The 25,885-nt window shown below is 37.6% G+C and overlaps 2 protein-coding genes across 4 annotated transcripts; one reads left to right on the top strand and one right to left on the bottom strand.

The window, feature by feature from the left end:
• Positions 1-1,320: 1,320 nt before the first annotated feature.
• On the bottom strand, positions 1,321-11,304 carry LOC127438622 (pyruvate dehydrogenase E1 component subunit alpha, mitochondrial-like). 3 transcript variants are annotated; one of them, XM_051694320.1, is made up of 13 exons: positions 10,986-11,304; positions 10,209-10,229; positions 8,395-9,216; positions 7,547-7,615; positions 5,832-6,005; positions 5,491-5,617; positions 5,286-5,377; positions 5,004-5,096; positions 4,609-4,764; positions 4,436-4,507; positions 4,062-4,129; positions 2,871-2,979; positions 1,321-2,643 (listed from the first exon to the last, which is right to left on the bottom strand). In XM_051694320.1, the coding sequence occupies exons 1-13, from the start codon at positions 11,040-11,042 to the stop codon at positions 2,479-2,481; spliced, it is 2,025 nt and encodes a 674-aa protein (XP_051550280.1). In that variant the 5' UTR covers positions 11,043-11,304; the 3' UTR covers positions 1,321-2,478. The 3 variants fall into 3 exon arrangements, with proteins under 3 accessions (XP_051550280.1, XP_051550289.1, XP_051550296.1); XM_051694329.1 differs by lacking the exon at positions 8,395-9,216 and having other exon boundaries at positions 10,986-11,171; XM_051694336.1 differs by lacking the exons at positions 8,395-9,216; positions 10,209-10,229 and having other exon boundaries at positions 10,986-11,173.
• Positions 11,305-11,729: 425 nt separating this feature from the next.
• LOC127438638 (CTD nuclear envelope phosphatase 1A-like) lies at positions 11,730-25,215 on the top strand. The gene is made up of 8 exons (XM_051694347.1): positions 11,730-13,116; positions 16,027-16,093; positions 16,360-16,478; positions 18,676-18,747; positions 18,899-19,015; positions 19,196-19,307; positions 20,161-20,245; positions 22,101-25,215. The coding sequence occupies exons 1-8, from the start codon at positions 13,012-13,014 to the stop codon at positions 22,159-22,161; spliced, it is 738 nt and encodes a 245-aa protein (XP_051550307.1). The 5' UTR covers positions 11,730-13,011; the 3' UTR covers positions 22,162-25,215.
• The last annotated feature ends 670 nt before the right edge of the window (positions 25,216-25,885 follow it).

Below are 25,885 nucleotides of genomic sequence, written 5' to 3'. Positions count from 1 at the left end.
ATTAAAGTTCTGTCTATAAATTCTGACGTGATAATACATTCTGTTTTCATATTGCCTATTCAGTGGTGGAGTTGTTTAAACTCTCTTTTTAGGGCAGTGCACATTGGAGCATCCTCGGTTGTACCTTTGTGATTCATTTTTGATCATTATGCTCTTTCTTCATATCATTTTACATTAAACCTCTTTACTTTTTCCCCAGAATGAAATCCACATTGATTTGCTTTCATCTATTTAGTTCCTCATAAGAAATAATAGTAACACTACAGGGTTGTATTTTTAAATTATCACCATAAAAATTACAGAAGAACACATAGTAGTTCTTCCAGGAGCAATGACCAAAAAACATGTAGTGACACCATCAGGGTACGAAATGTGAAATTTAAATAATGCAGCTAACATTAACTAAACTACATTAGATATAAAACAGACCACTCTAATGTACGTAACTGATATAAAAAATATAAATATAAAATATAATGAAATATGTTGGGTCATGCAGGGAATTGTGGGAATGCCCAGTTGTTGTTTTTTACTGTAATTTTAACAATAATGTACTGTAAAAAGTACATGTACTCTCTTGTTAAACAATGTAAATTTTTTACCATTAATTATACAGGAAAATCATACTTTTTACATCAAAAAATGTAATTTTTACAACACTTTATTGTAAAAACTACTGTAGTCTTTTAAAATGTATTACAAATTTGTAATATACAAATTTACTGTATACTGTACATTTTACAGTTAATATTCGTTAATCAATTAATGTTTTTGTTTTCTGTAGCATTTTTAGTCTTTTACCGTTAAAATTAGATATTTGTACAGTGTAGTTAACAACATTAGTTTACATGAACTAAAAATGTACGATACTTTTACAGCACTTATTAATCTTGGTTAATGTTAATCTCCACATATGCAAATCCATTTTTAAAATGAAAAGTTACTAATGCATTATTAACTAAAAATGAACAATTTTATTTTCATAAATTAACATTAACCATTAACATTGAGCCTGCACACTTCAGCTTCTCTCTCACTATCCACCACCGCACACACACAAATGTAACATCTCACATTAAAATATATATGGGGAAGGGTAATCACTATATCTGATACATTCACATCCAGCTGAAGGGCTTAGCATAAACTGATTTGAGGATTGTGTTTTATTTGCATGCTCCCTTTTGATGAGACCCAGTTTTTTGTGTGACCTATTTCCCAGAAGCACATCACGCTTCATGAAAAGAGATCTTTTTTTTTTCTTTTTTTCCAATAATTAAAAAATTGCTTTCAACAAAAGAGGGAAGAATATAAACTAAAGATTGTACTGGAAACATTTATTTTTAGTTGTATGGTATAAAGACCACATTGGATAACACATCCATTTGCCTGATTTGCTGACTCCTCACCCTGATTAACAAGACATAAAGGCTTAACCAGTGACCCTGATGCCCCTTCACAACCTAAACAGCATCCTAACATCCACTGCAACAAATCATCTTCCAGCTACAGACAGGTTTTAAATAAACATCTATTAACAATCACTGATACATTTGAATGTGAAGTTATATTCTCAAGTAACATTGTAACAAAATCATCTTTTTCCCCCCAAAATAAATACATGACCAAATAAATAATAAAAAAACAGATTGTGAGTGAAAGGAAGGATAAAACCATTTACAGTTCCCCATTCTAAAGCAACATTTTAAGTTTTGTTTTTTCAAAGTCAGATTGTTATAGTTTATACATTTTCAGGGCCAACCTATAAATGTATATAGTAGGCACTGATTGTTTTCCAAGATACAACAGAATCAAATAACCCATCCCATTATATACTCCATAAATAACACACTTAGCCTTTTGTATGCATTATCACACAGATTTACATTTTATCAGTATTAATAAACATTTCCCCTTTAACAATCAGTTTAATAGGAAGTAGGACTGCAAGAATTTGAAGAAAGATGTGATTTGGCTGCAACACCACACTCTTGTCAAAATAAAGAGAGAAAGATGTGTGTATGTGTGCATGTCTGTAATAACTGAACATTGACATAATGATGGGAGGTGTTTGTAATATGTAGGCATGGAGCAATAGAGGCACTGGGGTCACTGGGAAAGCACAAGCCAAATGCTGCCATGTACACTCACCTATTACATGCCATTGCTAGATATAAATAGATAAAGCCTTTTTTTTGTATTTACGTTTTATTGCATTTAGATTATTAATGAAGCCTACTAAGTACTGAATAAAACAGACAGTGTTGGAATTATGCTAGGCTGATCATGATGAAGACAACAAGAAAACAAGGCAATGATTAAATGTGAAAACAGGTCTCAATGTGGCCGACAGATTTGGCTAGGTTTCCAAAAAACAGTGTCTATGAAACCTAGAGGTAACAGTACGTTGTTGTGAGGTGCGCTTGAACAGGAGAGGGTCAGCTAGTAGAAAGAAGAGGGGACATGATGGAAAATGTTTCAGCTGATGGACTTAAGCTTGGCCCAGGGGTTGGTGCCACGCACTTCCAAAGGAGGGTCATTGTAGAAGATGTGGTTGCAAAGATCCTCCAGTGGAGGCTCGGGGTCTGTGGTGGCAAACTGAGCAGCATCCTCAATCTCCTTCCGTACCTCAATATCAATCTCCTGCAAAACAAGCATCACAATTTAGTGAAACAGCAGAAATGGCCTAAAACAATAATGCTTTTATGATGTACCAAAAGCAGAGGTAATTCACTGATGCGTCTCGTCTGACCACTTGTGATCAGAAGTTTATATCAGGTTTAAACAGTTCTATACAAGACCTGACAAGAAACATTCATAACTTTTTTTCTAATTCAGTAATGAGGGATCTCAGGCTCATGCATTCTCACCTTAAGTTCCTCCACACTTGCCATGTTGTTGCTTAGCATGCGATCCTTCAGCATTGAGATGGGGTCGCTCTTACTGCGCACCTCCTGGATCTCCTCACGTGTGCGGTAACTATGGAAACACAGTAGATAAGGAGAGCAAAGTTTGTGCTGTCACTTATGGTGAGGGGCATTAACAGAAAGAAACATTCGATACATATTGGATTCAATCAGCAGTGATAATACTGAGGTACAGTGATAACAGTTCAAGCCATGTAGGTTGAGTTATGCATTTCATTTATAATTATATAACATATGTATAATAATTGCAATGGGTTATGCCGCTATAGTGATTACTGTGCTTGCTCACTGCAATATGTGTGACAGAATTCATTTAAAATGATGACAATAACTTCTTGAATCTACTCTCCTCACTTTAAGGTATTGTTCACCCCAAAATGAAAATTCTCACATCATTTACTCACCCTCATGCCATCCCAGATGTATATGACTCTACAGAACACAAATTATGATTTTTAGAAGAATATTTGTGCGTAAATGGGTGCCAAAATTTTGACACTCCAAAAATCGCATGAAGGCATCATAAAAATAATTCATACGACTCCAGTGTTTTAATTCATATCTTCAGAAGTAATATAATAGGTGAGAATGTGGGTGAGAAACAGATCAATATTCAAGTCCTTTTTTGCTAGAAAATGTTCTCCCTGCCCAGTAGGGGGCGATATGCATGACAAATGTGAATCACCAAAAATACAAGAAGAATGTGAGAGTGAAAGTTAAAGTGGAGATTGACTGAGCAGGGAGGTGAATTTATAGTAAAAAAGGACTTAAATATTGATCAGTTTCTCATCCACACCTATCATATCGCTTCTGAAGACATTGATTTAACCACTGAAGTCTTATGGATTACTTTAATGCAGATTTTTGGAGCTTCAAAATTTTGGCACCGATTCACTTGCATTGTATGGACCCAAAGAGCTGAAAAATTCTTCTAAAAAATCTTCATTTGTGTTCTGCAGAAGAAAGAAAGTCATACACATATGGGATGGCATAAGGGTGAGTAAATAATGAGAGAATTTTCATTTATGGGTGAATTATCCCTATAATACAATTATATAAATATCAAGTAAACCTACTGGTTGCTTAGCAAGGCTCAGAGCAATTACAGGTTGAGATGAGATAATATATTATTACCTGATTCCTGGGTCACTCATACTGTGTCCATGGTAACGATAGGTCTGCAGCTCCATCAGAATGGGACCCTGAGTAAAAGGCGTCAGGTAATATTTTATTTATTGTTTTGTCATTACTAATATCCCATGTTGAATATTCACCTGATTTTTCTGTAATTGAGAAGTGGCAACTTTTTTAATAACCACTGGTTGGTATGATAGGACTTTATCATAAAGTTGTCACTGTGGCATTGTCCATAAAATTAGTGAATTATGCACGGCATTAAATAAAACAAACATGAAGAATGACAAATATTTAAAATATCATCTTTCCTATCAGAGCTGAGATAAAGTAAACAATCAGGTTTTTCCATCTCTACAATGAAAAGAGCTCACCTTTCCTGATCTGCAGTGGTCAGCAGCAAATTTGGTGGCCTCCCTCACACAAAGGACATCCATGCCATCCACCTACATCGTGAGAGAACAGGAAAGGAGACATTCTGACATGAAATTCAATTGATTGCATGATTGAAAAAGCCCTTGCTGTGGCATCAGTGTGCGTGTCATACCCTCAATCCAGGGATAAAATCTCCTCTCTTATAGTAGTCAGTGCTAGCAGCTGCTCTCTCCACAGAAGTACCCATCCCATATTTGTTATTCTCGCAAATAAAGATGCAGGGCAGTTTCCATAGAGATGCCATGTTATACGTCTCAAAGATCTGACCCTGCAGAAACACAGTGCAAAAGTGTGTACTAAACATCCATGTAGAACCACAGCTATAGGCACATCATCATGCAAGTTGTTCAAATGCGTATAAGGGACAGCAATGTATTAAAAGGTCTGTGCACACAAGGCAGATCTATATATTTGCAATGTAAAGTGGACAAATTGATAATTTGGTCTTGCCAAATTAGGGTTGACGAATGACTATTTGGAAGTGCATGGAAGTGAGGAGGGATTTACCTGATTTGCAGCACCATCACCATAGAGACAGACACACAGCTCATTATTGCCCTGGTATTTGCAGGCCAATGCTACACCTGCTCCAAGAGGCACCTGGAATACAAGTGTGTCATATATCGCTACAGGTACACTGTTAACATCAGCTCTTTCCTAGATGCTTAAGATATTCTCTTGGACATCAAAATGTATACATTGTTATACAATTGATATAATGTTATATGTTACATAAGCATCAGTGAAATTCTGAGAACATCTAAGAGTGTTATGATTCATTTAAAATACCTGAGCTCCCACAATTCCATTTCCTCCATAAAAGTGTTTAGTGTACATGTGCATAGATCCTCCTTTTCCTTTTGCAATACCTCCTCTACGACCTGTTGGAGAGATAGAGACACAGATGAGTAATGTAGAAAAAAAAAAAAAAAGGGAAAATTTGAACAAATATTTGTCAGCATTAAACTACAATACTCTGTTTTGTTGTTCTCACCTGTGAGTTCAGCCATGATCTCACGAACGGTGCCCCCTCTTGTGAGAGTGTACCCATGGGCACGGTAGGCTGTGATAAGATGATCAGTTAGCTTAATACCTGCCTCAATACCCACGGCACACGCTTCCTGTTTGAAGACAAAATAGACATGAAATTATTTCTGTCTCCTTTACATTTTCTACATTCGTGCCAATTATGAATGACTAATAACAGAACAAATTTGATTAAATTTGTAACTTGAGAAATTTCAACAGGTAAATCTAGTTTGTGTGTGTGTTTAGAAGAGAGAGCTGCTGATTTTTTGCTTGTGAAGTTTATTTGTTTGTGAGTTTTTGACTCACTTGTCCATCATAGAGGTGACAGAAGCCTCTAATGATCTTCTGCTTGTAGAGCTGATCAGCTTTGAGTTCCATGCGTCTCATGGTCTGCATGGTGTGGTAGTATTGAAGCCCCTCCTCTCTTGTAAGCACGGCCTGCAGGGGTGGGCCCTCCTCTAGCTTGTGCAAGTCACATTTCTGCCAAAAAGAGAGACAGAGTGCGATTTCCAATCGCATGTGAGCATCCCTATGCCCTACTCACTCCAAAGGACAGAGCCCTTGAAGTAGGAACTCTGGAAGTAGCAGGGTACTTGTGACTCATATGGCTGTTTGGAACACCCTTGATGAAGGGAGTAATGAAAGACATACGTCACTTCCTCTTCATCTTCGCCTGAAATGTTATCATGACGATGCAGCGCAGCATCCATCACCCCATAAACTGTTCTTAAAACAGGAATCTTTATTTAGAGCTGTTTATTTGTTGTTGCAAATAAATATACTTTTTGTATTTTTTTTCTTCAAACATTGCTTTTTGTGTCTTATTTAAAATTGTGTACTCTCTCACCGCATGCAGATTTTATAATAGTAATAATAATAATAATAATAATATTATAGCTGTACTACTTATTCATGCACTTATCTAATCAGCCAATCGTGTGGCAGCAATGCAATGCATGAAATCATTCAGATAACGGGTCAATGTTCACATCAACCATCAGAATGGGGAAAAATGTCACGAAATCTCAGTGATTTTGACTGTGGCATGATTGTTGGTGCCAGACAGGCTGGTTTGAGTATTTCTATAACTGCTGATCTCGTTGGATTTTCACACACAACAGACTCTAAAGTTTACTCAGAATGCTGCCAAATACAAAAAACATCCAGTGATCGGCAGTTCTGAGGACGTAAAAGTCTTGTTGATGAGAGAGGTCAACGGAGAATGGCCACACTGGTTCGAGCTGACAGAAAGGCTAACTCAGATAACCCATCTGTACAATTGTAGTGAGCAGAATAGCATCTCAGAATGTACAACACACCGAACTTTGAGGCGGATGGGCTACAAAAGCAGAAGACCACGTCGGGCACATTATTAGGACCACAATGTTCCAAATAAAGTGCTCGGTGAGTGTAAAATACATGAATAAATATTTCCCGCCGAAAGTCATGTGGTACACGAGAGTTCTTAATAATTAGGTTACATCAGAATTTAAGAGTAGAGGAAAAACTGACCCAGGTTTTGAAGTGTCTCTGCTTATTGCGGTCTACCATCTTATGTATTAAGACGAATGTAAACTGCGGATGAGGAGACATATTTGCTACAAAAGGGTTATAGCACGTGTCAAGCATTTGAACGTGATATGTTCTTAATGACAACCTTGATTCAAAATATATTGCAAGGATACACCACGCAGGGTCATGTGATCATAAAAAGTTAAAGTTACTTCCTCAAAGTGGCCATTGCATGTACCCTTCGCTAACGGCGTTGTGGAAGGGACCTTCGCAGAGGGGTTCAGTTGCTCACTTTTGTTTGGAATGCCCCTTCGTGTGGTGTCCCTTTCAAAGGCGCAAAAAAAAAAGAAAAAGTATTTTCAGATATATTAAGCCAGCACCACACTAACCGATTTTTCCAGTGACAACTTTTCCAGTAAAACAACTTAAAACTATTGCATAAACCACTACTATATATTTTATTTGCAATTTTCAATACATTATGTAACTGCTGATCTAATAAGACTTACCTTAATGTCAAAGGTGGCCTGAGGGGTGAAGCCTGCATAGGTCCTGGCTGATACCACCACTCTTGCTCCCTACAAAAACAGAAAAATAAACATAATGAAACAAACAAACACAAATTTTATGTGTAGGATCTCTGTGGTAACAAAAATTTGGAATGGAAATACACACACACAAACACACACACACCTCTAACATGAACGGAAATGTTAAAAACCCTAAACAAAAGTGCTATGTCTGAAGCAAGCCCAGACGAAATGGAAAAGCTATATCTGCAATAATCTGACCTACACCACCAGTGTAAAATTATCAGAAATGTAAGACTCAACAACCCAGTAAACAAACACCAACTAATCCAAAATCGAATAACCCTAAATCAAAACATAGGCCTAAGACACTGATGCAGTGCAGAGTATCAACTGCAGTGACTTTGCACATCTCTTTGATCATGGGCTTGGATGTGAAAAACTGATGCACATCCAGCAATTCTTCATCAAGAGGAGTCAATCTGTAATTAATAAAAGTCCAAGGAGCGGCACCAACATGCTGAGCACTTTAATATATTTTGCATTATGAATGTAAACAACCAAAAAATATAAATATTGAAAAAAGTGTATTGAATGAAAATCTGTTTTAGTATCTTAAATGATCAAATAGTCATCGGCCGAAGCATTCGGAGTAAATTTGGAAAGACTTCCGTAACATTTTCCAAGAGCTCAGTGCTCAAAGTAAAGGAGAGGCGTCATGCAAGACTCCATAAGGTGGGGTAGTGGGAGGGTTAAAATTATGTTAAGCTGTGTGTGTATGAAAGAAACGGATGTATAATTTTAATATTGGGGCAGCCAGTACTCACAGCAAGCTGTGGCTCTGGTAAGGGAGTCTCTTCAGCCAGGGTGTGGATGTTTTCTGAGTGTTGTGGGAAGCAGTTATCATGGCCCAGACGGCTTCCGGCTGGTGGGGGACTATTGGACACGAGGGGGTCTGTACTGGTAACATTGGCACAGCTTTTAGCCACTGCGGGAGTTAACTCTGCTGAATAGGGGGCTGGGTTAATAGCCAACTTGTTTGCAATTAGAGCAGGTGATGGAGGAACATGGTCTGAAACGGGTTCTTCAATAGTAGTTTTAATAATCTCTTTGAATATGGGTTTGGATAAAACCTGGTCTATGATGGGGTTATCTGGCATTTTGGGAGCTATGTCTGACTTTATGGCTAATTTTCTTTCTGTAATTGGAGGGTCCATGCTTAAAAATTCTTCTGTGGGATCTAATGGTGTGGTGGGTGAACAACTTGTCATTAATGGCTGTATGCTATTTACTTTCAGAGCTTTAGCCTCTGAGGAAAATGTGTCTGTGACAGGTGCTTCATTTGGTGCCAATTCTGATATGGACTGACCATTGGCCGCATGTCCTAAAGCTATGCATTCTAGGGAAGATTCTAGCAAATTTGTGCATGTGAGGAGTGCTGGGGCAGTTGTAGTGTTGACGGGCATCTTTGCTGACGGAGAAGCTGTAGTGCTGTGTTTAGTGTCAGAAAGGGGTACTTTACGATGTGAGGTTAAGTGTGGATTTTTTAAGTGCAAAGGGGGGCTGGAGTCGTGGTCATGTGGAGCGGTCAAATTTGCATATTCACCCTGGAACGCCAGGAGCTGCAGAACGGCCCGGCAAGTGGAGGACTGTAAAAAGAAGGGCAGGCACATACAGGTCACTCCAGAGGGTCAGATTCTTGAAAGCCATAAAAAGGGAATTTAAAAAGACATCTCCAAGGAGCAAAAAGAAACTTTCAGGTGTCCAAAGATCTTTTAAAAAAAAACAATTTCCCTGCACTAGGCCAAATCAAAGCTAATCAATGACCACCTAAACTAAGCTTCTCACAGGCAATAAACTATAGCTGGCAATTCTGTCAGATCACATAAAAAAAAAAAACAACCCCAACACATCTCAGAAAGTTTTCGACAAACATCTCCTTTCCAAACAAAATCATGACCTAAACAAGTTAAAGCCCCCGTGAGGAAAAATGGGTACTTTCCATAACAACACTGGCAGTGCTTTTACATTACCTTACAAAAACATCTAGAGTCCTGGCAAACTTGCCACTCATTATTTTCACATGCAAATGAGCTTGCGATTTGCTGTAAATGTTTGCCATAAGTTTGCAGCTTTTCACCCCTGTAGTGGTGAAATGTGAAACTAATGAGTGGCAAATTTGCAGCAAGTTTGCAGAACTCTCTATTTTTGTAAGGGTACTTGAGTGTGTGTGTGTGTGTGTGTGTGTGTGTGTGTGTGTGTGTGTGTGTCTCTCTCTATGTGTGTGTTTTTGTATTAAAGGGATGATGAGAGTTGCTGTAATCGGCTTGGGTTAAAAAGCTGCATGTAGTTGCTACTATAGCAGAATTATTCCCTTTTAACCCACACCACAGAAAACTAAAACAGCCACAATATATGAACATATGGGCATTAATGCAAAGATTAGCAGAAGCATGAGTTTAATACTTCAGAACCAAAAAAAAAAAAAAAGGGATTGAGAAAACTTGAATCAGAAGACTTTACAATGTAATAATTTCAAGCAAAAATAATGATCATATTGAAGCAAACAAAGATGTAATAAAAACAGAAAAAAGAGCAGATGACAGGCATTAACCCTATTTCTAAAAGCACCATATCTTACCTCTGATACCAGTTCAGCTCCCTTATAGGCAGCCAATAAGAAAGCAAGAGAGAGAGAGAGAGAGAGAGAGAGAGAGAGAGTCCAATTCAGTTTACTGTGGCAACAAATCTTTTATTGTGAGCTGACACTCCGTGGGTGTCATCTGTCATCAATATTGGCGTTGTATAGGTGACCACTCAGGCTTTATTTACTACCAACAGACTAACATTAAGCACTTCTGTTCTCTAAATGTTACGTAAAAGAAAACTTCAGCCATCTGGACATCTGCAAACAGTAAACATAACGATAAAAAGGCTGCCTCGCTCAATGGGGTCACCTTTAATTACTGGCAGAGATGGATAACATACGATTAGTCCTTAAGCCAACCATTTTATGTATAGCATATTGCTTTAAATCTCATTTGTTACAACATTATATTATATTATTACTTGTATGGCAGCTTGTAACTTGACTAACCACTTTTGGATATATTATCACGCAGTGACAGGTCTAGCTAGCTAGACAAGCTAAATCACTGTGGGGAAATAGAGACATTTTTTTATTTGAATACATCTACAATAAAAAAATAAGGGCGCAATGATTCATATTAAATGATCAGCGCAAACATCTACAGTATTAGCATTAACAGCAGTGTGTCTAGCAGGACGTCAACCGGGCCTCGTGCACCCTGCAAGGTCAACACTGAATGACTGCGCTCAGCTAGCCGTTAAAACAGCCGTGCATTTGTCTTGACTCAGCAATAACGAAAACATTATGATTTAAGGGGGAAATACTTACGTTCCTGCTGGCGCTGCCCCTCAGAACGTTAGATATTATGGTGAGCATCTTTCGCATACTATTAATCCACAGCTAACCAGACAAATGATATCCTTCAGTCCTCCTCTCAGTGAGAAAGCCGCCCACTAGGAGGTTTACAACCACTGCAGATTTGCTGAACGTTCAGTTGGAAATACTACCCCCCTGCGGATCACAGCACACACTACTGGACACTAGACCAGTGTTTTCCAGTCCTGCTGCTGTGACCACTTGTGACAAACATGACCTAAGCAAAGACTTAGGGTGAAAACTCTGATTTATCACACAACACATTTCCAGTAACCTAGAACCTGCAAAGTACATAGAAATGAAAATCAGTAATTAAATAAATCCTTGAGATTATATATATATATATATATATTTACAGGGTTGGGAGGGTTACTTTTGAAATGTATTCCACTACAGATTACAGAATACATGCTGTAAAATGTAAATTGTAACGTATTTCGTTAGATTACTCAAGGTCAGTAACATATTCTAAATACTTTGGATTACTTCTTCAGCACTGGTAGATTTTTTCACTTGTTTTGACTATAAAAACTCTGCCAGTACAGTAAGACAAAATACACTTTAAAAATACATCCTCTGAAAAACATAAATATCTTATGCAGTGTTGTTTCTAAAACAAGATAAATCTAATTGATCTTGTTTTAAGGATTTTTAGATAATTTTACAGGAAAAAAAAACACAAAAATTATTATCAAGAATACAATTTTTGCCCTAATATCAAAGGTCTTACTAGAAAAAAAGAAATTATGATCCAACGTGAATTTTCTTGATAAAAAAATATGATCATGCCTGGTAACATGTGCATGTAAAATGGCTAGAAATAGCATTTTAGCTTAGCGTAAAGCTGACAATTTACACAAGCTTTATTTCTATTTCTTCTGCTTCAAACTTACTTCAAACTTACTTCTCTGTCTGCTCGTATGAATGTAACACATCATAAGAAAGTGTTTCACCGCTGTTCAAATGCACTTTGGATCGCATCATTTATATGGATAAATGTTTTCCATCTGAAAGGACTAAATATTAAATGAAACAAATGACAATAAAATGCAAAGTAATCTCATCAGTAATCAAAATACTTTTTGAATGTAACTGTATTCTAATTAACAATGATTTAAATTGTAACTGTAGTGGAATACAGTTACTTATATTTGTATTTTAAATACGTAATCTCGTTACATGTATTCCGTTACTCCCTAACCCTATATATATTTGAAATAAAATGTTTCATCCTTTTTTCATTTTCTTTTGGCTCTCCCTTCTGACTTTCTATCAAAAATGTCATTTGAAATTGTGAGATCTACATATATCTGTGAACGCATGGAAGTAAAGACTCTTTTAGCACATCAATTTCTTGTTTGGCTGCATCTTCAGGGCCTCAGCTTCTCTTCCTTTGACCCAGCTTCACCGAGGACCACTGATCTATATATATAGATCAGTGCCGAGGACACGTCTGTTGTTTCTCGGAAGTGACGAAACCAAAATACTGATGGCGGCTCACAGTTGGCTCCCGGATATGTACTTAAACAAATTTAATGGCGTCTGATTGGACTTTTTGCACACTTGATCATTTGTCTGGTGTCTGTACAATAACGTCGAAGCAGTTGAGCACAAGAGTCCTGAATTCGAAGCGGGATAATTTGTTGTAGAGCTCGCTGGAGGGCTAACTGGCTTGCCAGTAAAATACAAGTCCAGTCAGCTTGTGATCTCAGAGGTTTGTTTGTGTGCTACACACTGAAAAGATCGCCGTTAACTTTGGACAGTTTAGTTATGTTGTGACAGCGGCTCACTGGTCCAAGTGCAACCGAGTCACCGTTTGGCTAAAAACGTTTTGTTACTTTGAAGAGCAGACAAGCTGAGGGAAGTGGTTAGCCGACCTGATTAGCTGCAGCCGTAATTTTAGTTCTTCTGAAGTCACTGGTCTCCACTGGATAGTCTCTTCTATGATTCACCTTTGCGCCAATCCCCCACTGTCAACATGTTGAAGACACGTCAGTGTTTACTCGGGTTTCGCACTTTCCTTGGAGTGACGTCTAGAATATGGAGTTTCTTTTTATACATACTCAGGAAACATCTACGAACGGTGAGAGTGTCACCCTGTTTTTCCTCAAAAGTCAACATCTGTCAGTGCGTAAAAATGTAGCTTTGGATTAATTTTCTTTAGTCTTTATATGTTGACCTGTCATTTGTAAACAAGCTCCCATTGGTCGCATTCATTATCTCCAAGCCTATACTACTTATTGTCTTCAAGTTTATCTTCATAAGTAAAGCTTTTGTTTTTTATTTAGACAGTTAACACTTCAAGGCTACTAAAGGTATAATTCATCCAAAAATGAAAATTTTCTCATCCTTTAGTCACCCTCATGCCATCCCAGATGTGCATTACTTTCTTCTGCAGAACACAAATGAAGATTTTTAGAAGAATATCTCAGCTCTGTAGGTCCTCACAATGCAAGTGAATGATGGCCAGAACTTTGAAGTTTATAATGCACATAAAGGTAGCATAAAAGTAATCTAAATGACTCCAGTGGTTAAATCCATGTCTTCAGAAGCAATATGATAGGTGTGTGTGAGGAACAGATCAATATTTAAGTCCTTTTTTTAACTATAAATCTCCACTTTCACATTCTTCTTTTGTTTTTGGCAATTCAAATTCTTAATGCATATCGCCTATTGGGCAGGGAGAATAATTTGTAGTAAAAATGACTTAAATATTTATCTGTTTCTCGCCAACACTTATATTGCTTCTGAAGACATGGATTAAACCTTTGGAGTCGTATGGATTAATTTTATGCTGCCTTTATGTGCTTTTTGGAACTTCAAAGTTCTGACCACCATTCACTCACATTGTATGGCCCTACAGAGCTAAGACATTCTTCTAAAAATCTTTGTTTGTGTTCAGCATATGAGAAAAAAAGTCACATCTGGGAAGGCATGAGGGTGAGTAATTGATGAGAGTATTTTCATTTTTGGGTGAACTATCCCTTATACTTTTGTACACTCTAACACTTTATTGAAGAGCTGTTCATATTATTGCAATCAAATGTCTCATTTACATTTAATGTAAGAGTTGGGTTGACATGGTTGTCACCAGTTACGCAATTGTTATGGACCTCGGTACAAACAAACACACTATTCAGGCAATTAATTGTTGTTCCGTTTAGGAATAAAAGCTGCTTAAATAGGAGAGTAAGATTATGAGGCTTTTACATTTGTCATATGTTACTTTAATTATTAAGTTAGCAAAGGCTCTATGTATATTAATACGTTTCATTAAACTTTGCCACAGCTCTTAGTGATTGTGCCTGCTTCAAACTGCACTTCAATAACCCTAGAAGTGTGAGTTTATGGACATTCAGAACTGAGATATTCTTCTAAAAATGTGTGTTTGTATTCTGCAGAAGAAAAAAATTCATACACATTGGGCATGAGGGTAAATGAGAGAATTTTCATTTTTTGGGGTAAACAAATCCTTTAAATATGAGTCAAGCTTTTTGGATGCATTTCAGGGTTTGTGTAGCAGAAGCAGTTTAGTTAGCGAGGAGTGAGTTGCTGTAATCTGTCTGTCTGTCTCTGTGTGTGTGTGTGTGTGTGTGTGTGTGTGTGTATGTTCCTTACCACAGAAGTTTGTGGAAGTATTTGATTTTACTCAACATTATGCTGTCATTGCTGTAACATACACAATTTTTTATTGCCATCTGTCAGTATAAAGAACAAGCTCAGGCCTACTTGATTGTTCTACACTATATTGCCAAAAGTATTTGCTCACCCATCCAAATAATTGAATTCAGGTGTTCCAATCACTTCCATGGCCACAGGTGTATAAAATGAAGCACCTAGGCATGCAGACTGCTTCTACAAACATTTGTGAAAGAATGGGCCGCTCTCAGGAGCTCAGTGAATTCCAGCGTGGTACTGTGATAGGATGCCACCTGTGCAACAAGTCCAGTCGTGAAATTTCCTCGCTACTAAATATTCCACAGTCAACTGTCAGTGGTATTATAACAAAGTGGAAGCGATTTGGAATGACAGCAACTCAGCCACGAAGTGATAGGCCACATAAAATGACAGAGCGGGGTCAGCGGATGCTGAGGCGCATAGTGCGCAGAGGTCGCCAACTTTCTGCAGAGTCAATCGCTACAGACCTCCAAAGTTCATGTGGCCTTCAGATTAGCTCAAGAACAGTGCGTAGAGAGCTTCATGGAATGGGATTCCATGGCCAAGCAGCTGCATCCAAGCCATACATCACCAAGTGCAATGCAAAGCGTCAGATGCAGTGGTGTAAAGCACGCCACCACTGGACTCTAGAGCAGTGGAGATGCGTACTCTGGAGTGACGAATCACGCTTCTCCATCTGGCAATCTGATGGACGAGTCTGGGTTTGGCGGTTGCCAGGAGAACAGTACTTGTCTGACTGCATTGTGCCAACTGTGAAGTTTGGTGGAGGGGGGATTATGGTGTGGGGTTGTTTTTCAGGAGCTGGGCTTGGCCCCTTAGTTCCAGTGAAAGGAACTCTGAATGCTTCAACATACCAAGAGATTTTGGACAATTCCATGCTCCCAACTTTGTAGGAACAGTTTGGGGATGGCCCCTTCCTGTTCCAACATGACTGCGCACCAGTGCACAAAGCAAGGTCCATAAAGACATGGATGAGTGAGTTTGGTCAACCCGATAGAGCACCTTTGGGATGAATTAGAGCGAAGACTGCGAGCCAGGCCTTCTCGTCCAACATCAGTGTCTGACCTCACAAATGCGCTTCTGGAAGAATGGTCAAAAATTCCCATAAACACACTCCTAAACCTTGTGGAAAGCCTTCCCAGAAGAGTTGAAGCTGTTATAGCTGCAAAGGGTGGGCCGACGTCATATTAAACCCTATGGATTAAGAATGGGATGTCACTTAAGTTCATATGCGTCTAAAGGCAGATGAGGGAATACTTTTGGCAATATAGTGTATGTGCATCAATGACTTTGTCCTCTGCTCTGTATTCTACAGATAATCCAGTACCAAACAGTGCGTTATGACAGATTACCTCTCTCCCCTGTTTCCAGAAACAGACTCCGTAAGTTCTCTTTCTCCTTTTCCCTCCTCTTTGTTGTTTGTATTTCAGTCCACTAGGGGAGCTTCTAACCTCACAATTCACAATGGCCAGTGTGTTTACAATAGAACTGAACAACACAAGTTTTCACAACCTTTGAAATAAAAAGGGTTGAGAACCACTGGTGTAGGCTGATTAACTTGCTTCCTTAGTGTGGTCAAAACATTTAAAGTGCTGTATATCTGTGGATTTTGACAGTATGTGTCAACTGTCTGTACTGTTTGCTTTAGATGCGGTGAAGAGGAAGATCTTTGTGTTGGATCTGGATGAGACTTTGATTCACTCTCACCATGACGGTGTCCTTAGACCTACAGTGAGGCCTGGTACACCGCCAGACTTCATCCTCAAGGTGCACATGACATACACTCACTCTAACAATCCAAAATAATGGTTTATTCTATTCCCATCATACTTTCTGCTTGAGAAATATAGGTTGTATTTCCCTCAGTACTGTATGTTACAATGAGCATTCTAAGCTTTTTACTTCCTGTCCATTCAAAACATGGTGAACATCATTAGGATTTAAGTTATAATGTAGATTTTGTTAGACATTCAAAAAAGTCATTACCATTACTTAATTGAATTATAGAATGCTTTAACACATACTGATGAATTTCTTTCATTCAGAATAAGTTTCATTTAGCCAACATGATTTGGTTGAATTAGGTCAAGTTAATGTTCTATAGTACAGTGTAGTACAGTTTTAACTCGCCTTCATTAGGTTCATCAAACTCCATTTACAAAGGTTTATTTAATTAATGTTCTTATGTTGGTCCAACTTAAAGGAATAGTTCTCCCAAAAATTAAATTTCTCTCATTTACTCACCCTCATGCCATCCCAGATGTGTATGACTTTCTTTCATCTGCTGAACTCAAATGAAGGTTTTTAGAAGAATTTCTCAGCTCTTTCGGTCCATACAATGCAAGTGAATGGATGCCAATATTTTGAAGCTCCAAAAATCTCAGAAATCAGCTGAAAAAGAATCCATAAGACTTAAGTGGTTAAATCCATGTCTTCAGAAGTGATATGATAGGTGTGGGTGAGAAATAGATCAATATTTAAGTCCTTTTTACTATAAATTTATTTATTTATTTATTTATTTATTTATTTTTTTTTTTTAACAAAAATTGTGCTTAGTTAATCTCCACTTTAACTTTCACTTTAACATTCTTCTTGTGTTTTGGCAATCACATTCTTCATGCATATCGCCCCCTACTCGGCAGGGAGAAGACTTTCTAGCATAAAAGGACTTAAATATTGATCTGTTTCTCACCCACACCTATCATATCACTTCTGAAGACATGGATTTAACCAGCGGAGTCATATGGATTACTTTTATGCTGCCATTATGTGCTTTTTGGAGCATCAAAAAATTGGCACCCATTCACCTGCATTGTATGGACCTACAGAGTTTAAATATTCTTCTAAATATCAAAATTTGTATTCTGCAGACGAAAAAGTCATACACAACTGGTATGCCATGAGGGTGAGTAAATGATGAGAGTTTGAATTTTTGGATGAACTATCCCTTTAATTTATTTTATTAATCATTAAAGATGCCAGGTGAGCAAGTGTAAGGACTGTGCAACTGTTGCACTGTCAATTTAAAGCAACTGCTTATAGAGTTAAGCAGCACTTGAATCAAGTTTCGCTTGAAAGTGAAAGTCCAGGTCTGGGTAGCTCAGTGGTAAAATACGCTGGCTACCACCCCTGGAGTTCGCTAGTTCGGGCGTGCTAAGTGACTCCAGCCAGGTCTCCTAAGCAACCAAATTGGCCTGGTTGCTAGGGAGGGTAGAGTCACATGGGGTAACCTCATCGTGGTCGCTATAATGTGGTGCCGCGGTGGGTGGCGTGAAGCCTCCACACATGCTAAGTCTCCGTGGCAACGCGCTCAACAAGCCACGTGATAAGATGCGCGGGTTGATGGTCTCAGACGTGGAGGCAACTGGGATTCATCCTCCGCCACCCGGATTGAGGCGAATCACTATGCGGCCACAAGGACTTAAAAGTGCACTGGGAATTGGGCATTCTAAATTGGGTGAAAAAGGGGAAAAAAAACCCCCAAAAAAATAAAAAAGTGAGAGTCCATCCTCAACCTAAGCACCAGTGCCATTCTTCATCCCAATGGTAACCCCCAAACTTTCCAGACACTCTTTTTAAATACCAATATAACAGAACATTAACAAATCTTGCTCAAATGGATAAATGCATAAAATATCACTTGTTCTCCCTATCCAATCCCATGCAAAGCATGCTGGGAAATGGAAATCCCCTGCCCAGTTTCATCAATGCTACATTAACACCAGAAAAAGTATTCATGTAGTCCCAGCTCCAATGGATTAATTAAACTTAAATTTTACAGATTTAAAAGGATAACATGCAATGAAATCATATTGAAAAAATATTCTAGAATTGTGTTTAGTTGATTTTAATTAAGTAAATGGAACAAGGAGCAGAAATACTTTTTTGAGTGTAGCGTAGGTTTGTAATAAGGAACAATATGACTATTTCAAGACATTTTTTCTCTCATTGTCTCCTTGCTCAGGTGGTAATAGACAAACACCCAGTCAGGTTTTTTGTCCATAAAAGGCCACATGTCGATTTCTTTTTAGAAGTGGTGAGTGAAATCTCTGTTGACTGTCCACATTTTTTTTCACTGAATAGAGACCTGTTTACTTGCATTTGCCTTCAACACTAGTTTGGCAAAATATGCTAATGAATATTGTGTTTGTTCTGTTTGTGTGCATGCTCTTGTTTTTATATATCAGGTTAGTCAGTGGTATGAGTTGGTGGTGTTTACAGCTAGTATGGAGATATACGGATCGGCAGTAGCAGATAAGCTGGATAACAACCGGGGTATCCTTAAACGAAGATACTACAGACAGGTAAAAAACCTCTACTTTCCTATTTGCTTGTGGTACGTTATTTTAGGATGTTGCACTAACACTCATATAATGAACCACTGGAATCATTATTCACCGTTTCATTCTAGCACATCAGTTATGCATCTCCACATATGTCTAATTACTGAATGAGTGTTTCTTTTTCTTTCTTGCTTTTTGCAGCACTGCACTTTGGATTTAGGGAGCTACATAAAAGATCTGTCTGTAGTACACAAAGATCTCTCCAGTATAGTTATTCTGGACAACTCACCTGGAGCTTATCGAAGTCACCCAGGTAAGAGATGGTACATCCATTTTAGTCTACATTCATGAGTAATTTAGTATCGGTCCACTCAGATTTGCTAAATTTAAAGGTGCACTCAGTAGTTTTTCCCCTCATTAAAAAGTTTTATAAAGAAATATATAGTAATTCTGAAAGGTATGTATAAAATCATGACCTCTCACATCAGATGAAGACTCCGCTCACCTTATAACAACCTTATAAAGGTTGTTTTATTGTATATGAAGAGAGTCTCCTCATGGGAATAAGTGAATAATACTCACTTAATCTCAACTTTAAAGGTGCACTCAGTAATTTTTTCCCCATTAAAAAAGTTTTACTCCTAAAAAAATTCATTGTAATTTTGAAACGTATGTATAAAATCATGACCACTTACATGAGATGAGGACTCCAGTCATATTAGTAACCTTATAGAAGTTTTATTATACATGGGGCAGGGGTGCCCTCATGAGGACTGCCATTTTAGAATCACATGACCAGCTGAATACTACTCGCTTAATCTCAGCAACTATTTTGTTATTGGACACTTTTACTCTTGTTTTAAGTTAATCATGCCTGATTGTGAATAGTGAATTTCTACAATGGCATCTGTAACTGAAAACTATTGATTTTGAATGATGCTGCATTCAGGTGACTAGGTGTCACTGTAAGCCCAAGATGACATGATCAAAAAGTTACTGAGTGCACCTTTAAAGGAAAAACAGTGATTATTTATTAAGCCATAATGTGAATAGAAAAAAAACAAAGAGGTGCATTAATATTATGATTTTAATAAACTGAAATATGAATGTAATTTTAACCTACTAAGATTTATTTTTCCATGAATGTATATCTGTCATCCTCACAGACAATGCAATACCTATAAAGTCGTGGTTTAGTGACCCAAGCGACACAGCACTTCTTAACCTGCTCCCAATGTTGGATGCATTGAGGTATGCAAGTTCTCTTTCAAGCTCAGGACATATTAACTTCTTTATGTCCAGCACAGAGTTGCAATTCCAGATTGCTAAAAGCGCTGCTCTGTGCATCATAGCAAGCCATTATTCAGCAGAGGTGCATTCAGGAGAGACCCTTTTTGTTGTTAGAATTCTCACAAAAATTATTTTAATTTGAGAGCTAAGAACCAAAAAGTATTTTGTGGGAAGATAGACATTTTCAACCATTCTGTTTTTCAAAAGAGATCAGGCAAACTATTGGTTCTAAATGTACTTTTCTTAACCACAAGTTTGTTTCCTTATTTCTATTCAAAAGAGAAGTGAAATTGTTTCGAAATGTTTGCACATCTATCAGTTTGACCCTGCAAAATATGATGGAATAGGATTATGGTGGACTTGATCATATATTTGTGTTTATTTATATATACAGTTGAAGTCAGAAGTTTACATACACCTTAGCCAAATACATTTAAACTCAGTTTTTCACAATTCCTGACATTTAATCGTAGAAAACATAACGTCTTAGGTCAGTTAGGATCACTAATTCATTTTAAGAATGTGAAATGTCAGAATAATAGTAGAAAGAATTGTTTATTTCAGCTTTTATTTCTTTCATCACATTCTCAGTGCGTCAGACGTTTACATACACTTTGTTAATATTTGGTAGCATTGCCCATTTGGAAGACCCATTTGCGACCAAGCTTTAAATTCCTGGCTGATGTCTTGAGATGTTGCTTCAATATATCCACATAATTTTCCTTCCTCATGATGCCATCTATTTTGTGAAGTGCACCAGTCTCTCCTGCAGCAAAGCACCCCCACAACATGATGCTGCCGCCCCATCCTTCACGGTTGGGATGGTATTCTTCTATTTCCCCCAGACATAACGATAGTCATTATGGCCAAACGGTTACATTTTTGTTTCATCAGACCAGAGGACATTTCTCCAAAACGTAAGATCTTTGTCCCCATGTGCACTTGCAAACTGTAGTCTGGCTTTTTTATGGCGGTTTTGGAGCAGTGGCTTCTTCCTTGCTGAGCAGCCTTTCAGGTTATGTTGATATAGGACCTATTTTCCTGTGGATATAGATACTTGTCTAAGGTCCTTTGCTGTTGTTCTTTGATTGATTTGCACTTTTGGCACCAAACTACGTTCATCTCTAGGAGACAGAATGCATCTCCTTCCTGACTGGTATGATGGCTATGTGGTCCCATGGTGTTTATACTTGCGTACTATTGTTTGTACAGTTGAACGTGGTATCTTCAGGCATTTGAAAATTGCTCCACAAGGTTGAACCAAACTTGTGGAGGTCTGCAATTTTTTTTTTTTTTCTGAGGTCTTTGCTGATTTCTTTTGATTTCCCATGATGTCAAGCAAAGAGGCACTGAGTTTGAAGGTAGGCCTTAAATTACATCCACAGGTACAACTCCAATTCAGTACACCTCCTATCAGAAGCTAATTGGCTAACTGTCTGAAGGCTTGACATAATTTTCTGGAATTTTCCAAGTTGCTTAAAGGCACAGTTAACTTAGTATATGTAAACTTCTGACCTACTGGAATTGTGATATAGTCAATTCAAAGTGAAACAATCTGTCTGTAAAAAATTGTTGGAAACATTTCTCATGTCATACACAAAGTAGATGTCCTAAACGACTTGCCAAAACTATAGTTTGCTAATTTTAAATCTGTGGAGTGGTTAAAAAATTAGTTTTAATGATTTCAATCTGTGTATTTAAACTTCTGACTTCAAGTGTGTGTGTGTGTGTGTGTATATATAATATAAAAATTATTTTTTTTAATATTTTGCTATTTCAGTCGGTTGTCCCCACTGTCTTTTCATTCACTTTCTAGGTTTACCTCAGATGTTCGCTCCGTCCTCAGTCGAAATCTCCACCAGCATCGGCTCTGGTGATCATATCTGTCGAGGACGGTCTCTTCTGGCCTCGTTTTTACACAGCTCTGCCTGCTAGGTATTAGCCTCTCGAACTGTAAGCCCTCATCATCGTGAGCTCACACGAGTTATATGGACTCCTGCGGAAATGCTAGGAGAAGACATGGGAGGACAGAGAGTAAAGATACTTATGATGGAGAAGCTATTTCAGATAAACTCAAAACAAACGGAGAGGCCAGAATTTGTTCTTGTATTCTTTTTCCTTAAAAAATGGACACTGCCTTACAGTTGTTGGATCTAATGTGTGTATGTTGGAGTATTTCTAAATGAAAGAGGGAGAATGATTGTGATTTCCATTTTACCTTACATTTTTGAGGTAAATAAAGAATCAATGAACAGGTTATAACAACCAGTCACTTTCCACAATTCGTTAGCACTTAGTCCTCCTTTCTTCAATATCTGCGCTTGTCTTTTTAGTTTTGCGTGACCCTAGCAAAAGTGTTCACTTCCCTATCTTATCTACTCATTCTATTTATACATGATGCCAGATAGGACATACAAGACTCGCACACCAATTTTTACTATCGGGAGAAAATTCACCAAAGTGCTCATCTTGTCAGAACCCACAATCCATTAAACATATTTTACTGGACTGTCATACTTCTACACATCTGAGGAACCTGTATTATTCAGTTGATACTTTTGAAAAGGTTTTTAATCAAGTAAATCCAAATTTAGTTTTAAGGTTTTTAGGAAAAATGAATCTTAAACACCTTATTTAACTCTTTTTAAATAACTAAACCTGGCTCCCACCGTGAATATAGCCATAGAAGCTGGCATGGTGTAAAAAATGAAAGAAACAAAACAAACAATCTACTCATTCACTTGCTCTTTTGTCTGTCTGCCATCTCAGGTATCTGATCCACTTCTTTATGTTAAAGGGATAGTTCACCCAGAAATTAAAATTCTGTCATTTATTTGTTCCAAACTCGTTCCATGACTTTACTTTCTTTTGTTAAACGTACAGATAGCCTCAGTCACCATTCACTTGAATTGCATATTTTTTTTTTTTTCCATACAATGAAAGTGAATGGTGAGAGGCTAACATTCTGCCTATCATCTCCATGGATGAATGTAAGTCAGATTCATTTGAAACACCACATTTGGTGAATAAATAAAGACAGAATTTTCTTCTTATTCACAGTAGCACCATCTTGGATTTTTCATGGGAAAGAAAACGAGGCAGTGAGGGATAGACTTGCAGTCTCTTCAATGGTATGCATGGTATAAATCTAGGTCCCATCTGATTTTCCACAACTCATGTTGTATGGATCTTTTTTCTACTGAATGTTTTTGGAAAGATATTTTTTTCAATGTTTTGTCTGCAGAAAAATCCAAAAATACTTTAAATTGCAGTATAGCCCATTGTAGAGTCTCTATGTCTATGCCTCACAGCTTTGTTGTCATTCCTGTCAAAAATCAAAGATGGCGCTGCTGTGAATAAGGTCTGTTACTACTTCAAGAGCTGTAGAGCTGTTGACACTGTGGTGAAGTGAACTATAAAATCAGCAGGAGAGAAACAGCTCTTTAATATATATAGTTACAGCTTAAGGTATTGATTTGTCAGTTTTTTGTTTGTTTGTTTGTTTTTACACTGGCTCACATGTGAAATCCCTGGATAAATTAGAGGTGTTTTTCATCTGTCTGGAAGTTAATATTTTAGAAATTTTTTAACATTGATACATCATTGATTGATAGAGAGAGAAACTTAGCAACAAGGACTCTGTTATAATGAAGAAATAAAATGGAGCCTTTTGTCAAGAACTGAAAATGACAGTCTCTTCCACCTTTTTGGGTACTCTAAATTTTAGAATTGCTGAACTTTAAAAAGTGAAATAACATATTCAGACACTTTTCAAGCACTTTTCTCAATTGACTGTTTACAAATCCTGCATCAATGGTCTCTGTGATTTTATTATAATTTTATTTAAAACCTCTGAAGCTCAAAATAATTTATTGGAGAAAAATAATGAAATATGTTGTTTTAAAAACAACCAATTTTAAAATAAGATGTACCACTACAGCTCACACAATCAGTGGTGGTCCATTTTTGGCCCATTGTTCCAGACAGGTTTGCTCTAGCAGTTTTCATTTTCTACAGTGGCAAAAAAACGTATGTGAACCCTTAGGAATTACCTGCATTCATGTATAAATTTGTATTAAAATCTGGTTTGATCTTCATCTAAGTTAAAATAATGAAAAACACATCTGTTTTAACACAAACTATTGTATTGTTCTTGTACATATTGAATACATCATGCAAACAATTACAGTGTAGGATGGATAAAGTATGTGAACCCCTAGGCTAATGACTCTAATTAGCTTTTGTTGGAGTCAGGAGTTGGCAAACCTGGCATCCAATTAATAAAATGAGATTGAAGGTGTGTGTTAGAGCTACTTTGACTTATAAAAAGCACTCACATAGTTTTTTTGTTTGCTGTTCACAAGAAGTGTTTGCTGATGTGGACCATGCCTCACAAAAAAGGAGATGGCAGAAGACTGAAGATCAAGAATTGTTGCTTTGGATAAATCTGGAAAGAGTTACAAAGTTACCTTGAAGAGCTTAGATGTTTATCTGTCCACAGTTAGACAAATTGTCTATAAATGGAGTCGATTTAGTACTGTGGCTACTCTTCCGAGAAGTGGCCGTCCAGCCAAGATGACGCAAAGGGCACACCGCAGAATGCTCAATGAGGTAAAAAGAATCCAGAGTGACAGCTAAAGAATCATTGGACCTGTCAGAACCAGAGCCCAGACCTTAACCCAGTTGAGATGCTGTGGAATGACCAAGAGAGCCATTCACACCAGACATCCTAAGAATATGGCTGAGCTGAAGCAGTTCTGTATGGAAGAATGGTCTGAAATTCCTAATCTGCAGCTAACGGAAACATTAGTTTGAGGTTATTGCTGCCAAAAGAGGATCGACCAGTTATTAAATCCAGGGGTTCACGATTTCCACAGCACTGAATGTTTAATGGGATGTGTTCAATAAAGATATTAAATATTATAATTGTATGTTTGAGCACTATCGTGTTTGTCTATACTTGTGACTATGAAGATGAGATAATGATTTATGATCAATTAATGTGGAAAACCAGCTAATTCCAAAGAGTTCACATACTAACCTCTGCATATTTTTTTATTTTATTTTAATTTCTACTAAAGTTTCTATTTTTAAATAGTGCCACAGATTCAGCTGGAAATCAGGGTTTTAACAGTAGAATATTTGCTTTTGTCATCCACTCCCATTAGCTTCATTTTTTTAGCAGAAATTTTGCACTATACAGTATATTTTACCTTTTTATTGTCTTTGTCTCATCTGACCACAAATTATTTTTTCTGAATTAAAAATATTGTTGTTTTATTGATGCAAGACATTGTATTACAATTACTTGGGTGTCAGTGTGTAACCAGTCCAGCTCAACCTGCTCCGAGCGGGATTGAACCAGCATCTCTGGCATGGGAAGCAGGTGTGCTAACAAGGAGGCTAAAGGCTACAGCCTTTAGTGTCAGTCATTAGTGTGCCTCTTGAGGCTAGGGGAGTGAGGTTTACACAGACTGCACAATTATCACATACCAGCTGGCTCCTGTTACACTCACCCCCCTAAACCTCATTCCCATCCAGGTCATGGCACCACTGTAACCAGTCCTGCTCAGACTGCTCTGTGCTAGATTTGAACCAGTG

The sequence above is a fragment of the Myxocyprinus asiaticus genome, chromosome 4 (assembly GCF_019703515.2).
Source record: "Myxocyprinus asiaticus isolate MX2 ecotype Aquarium Trade chromosome 4, UBuf_Myxa_2, whole genome shotgun sequence".
Taxonomy (NCBI): Eukaryota; Metazoa; Chordata; class Actinopteri; order Cypriniformes; family Catostomidae; genus Myxocyprinus; species Myxocyprinus asiaticus.
This window is presented reverse-complemented; position numbering and strand designations above follow the sequence as displayed.